The sequence below is a fragment of the Charadrius vociferus genome, unplaced genomic scaffold (assembly GCF_000708025.1).
Source record: "Charadrius vociferus isolate BGI_N301 unplaced genomic scaffold, ASM70802v2 scaffold51, whole genome shotgun sequence".
Taxonomy (NCBI): Eukaryota; Metazoa; Chordata; class Aves; order Charadriiformes; family Charadriidae; genus Charadrius; species Charadrius vociferus.
Genome location: NW_009646939.1, coordinates 2,296,830 through 2,298,209, shown reverse-complemented (window position 1 = coordinate 2,298,209; position 1,380 = coordinate 2,296,830). Strand labels below are relative to the sequence as shown.

Sequence of the window (1,380 nt, the reverse complement as noted above, 5' to 3'; positions counted from 1 at the left end):
GGGGGGGGCAAGAAAAAAATTTAAAAAAAAATAAAAATCACTCTTCCCTTGCGGTGGGAATTGTTAGCTGCTGTGGGCTCACCCGTGAGACAGGCAGGACTGGGAGCCAGTGTATCATCTCCCTGTGCTCTCAGTGGGCATCGCAGGCTGCGCCGGCATTAACACTTCACTTCAGAGCAGGCATTCTCTTTTAACAAGGGAGTTTCTAATTTCTCCTCAGCGTAGCTTGGCTCACACTGTGTGGAACATGAGGGCACGAGAACCGCGTGGTGGGTCAGATGAAGGGTCCATCTGCACTGGACGGCAGCGCTATTTAGGGAGAACATCCGAACCAGGCCCAGGCAAGAGGGCTGGCCCCCTCACCACCCCCTCGGGGGCAGCAGGGAGGGTGAGCTGCCCAAGCCTTGGCTCCCAGCTCAGTTGGGCTCCACCGCTGGCTCTCCCCGCTGAGAAGTGGTCAGCGATCGCTTCTGCACGCAACGCTCCTGGCGTGCAGAAACGGGCTCCTTTGGGAAGCCATGGGATGCACCCCAGCAGTCCACCCGACTGCTAATGGACGTGCAGCCCCCTAACGGGACCAGAGCAGCGCCAGCCCAAAGTAAAACCTCCCAAATGTCTCTCAATCTTCAGGTTTGCTCCCGCTGCATCGCGCCGCCTGCTCAGGTAGGCACAGCCAGAAACGCTCCGTGCGTTTGATTGCGCAAGGAGCCGGGGAGAGGAGAGCTGGAAACACCTGGAGAAATTCCAGTGGCGTGGCGTGTTATCCTTGTAAGCCATGTGTCACTCTTACCCAAGTGAGCATCAGCGTGAAGCCAGATAGCAACTTTTAAAATAATTTGAAAATTATACGCAAGAGCCGCGCAAAAGCAGCATGAGGCTTACAGCATTAACCACTCATTGTTACGAAACTTTCAATTAAGGCTGTCAAAAAAAAAAAAACAACACCAAAACCCAAACCTTAATTATTGTTTTAATATATGAGTTTTTAATTACACTCCATGCTACTTTCCCAGGGATACCTGGCACAGGACCAACCGCACTCTCCCTCATGGCACCATTTGGTTTCTTCCCTGCTCCTGCGCCTATCTGCCCCGTTGCACTATGCCTCGCTCAGACCTATCTCTTGAGATAAAAACAAAAACAAAAAACCCAACCCCAAACCTCTGTATTTCCTCACTTTTCTTGCGGGGTTTTATCACTACGCCAGCCCTTGGGTGTTTTCACAGCTCCCCTCAGGAGTGTTTACCTGAGGGCGGGCACTGCCCGCTTTGGTTTAACCACCAGTGTCGGCTTAGCGGAGAGGGGTGGTTTGCGGGAGGCGGGGTGCTCAGCGGGCACCGCTCCCTATGGGGAGTAATAACGGCTGAGGACACCCCGCTT

At 53.6% G+C, this 1,380-nt stretch overlaps 1 protein-coding gene across 1 annotated transcript in view; it reads left to right on the top strand.

The window, feature by feature from the left end:
- The first annotated feature begins 247 nt into the window (after positions 1 to 247).
- EXOSC7 (exosome component 7) overlaps positions 248 to 1,380 on the top strand; it is a 22,361-nt gene continuing 21,228 nt past the window's right edge. The window contains exons 1-2 of the mRNA XM_009895021.1: positions 248 to 388; positions 631 to 663. Of these exons, the coding sequence (XP_009893323.1) occupies positions 248 to 388; positions 631 to 663 (174 nt within the window). The remainder of the gene's footprint in view (positions 389 to 630; positions 664 to 1,380) is intronic.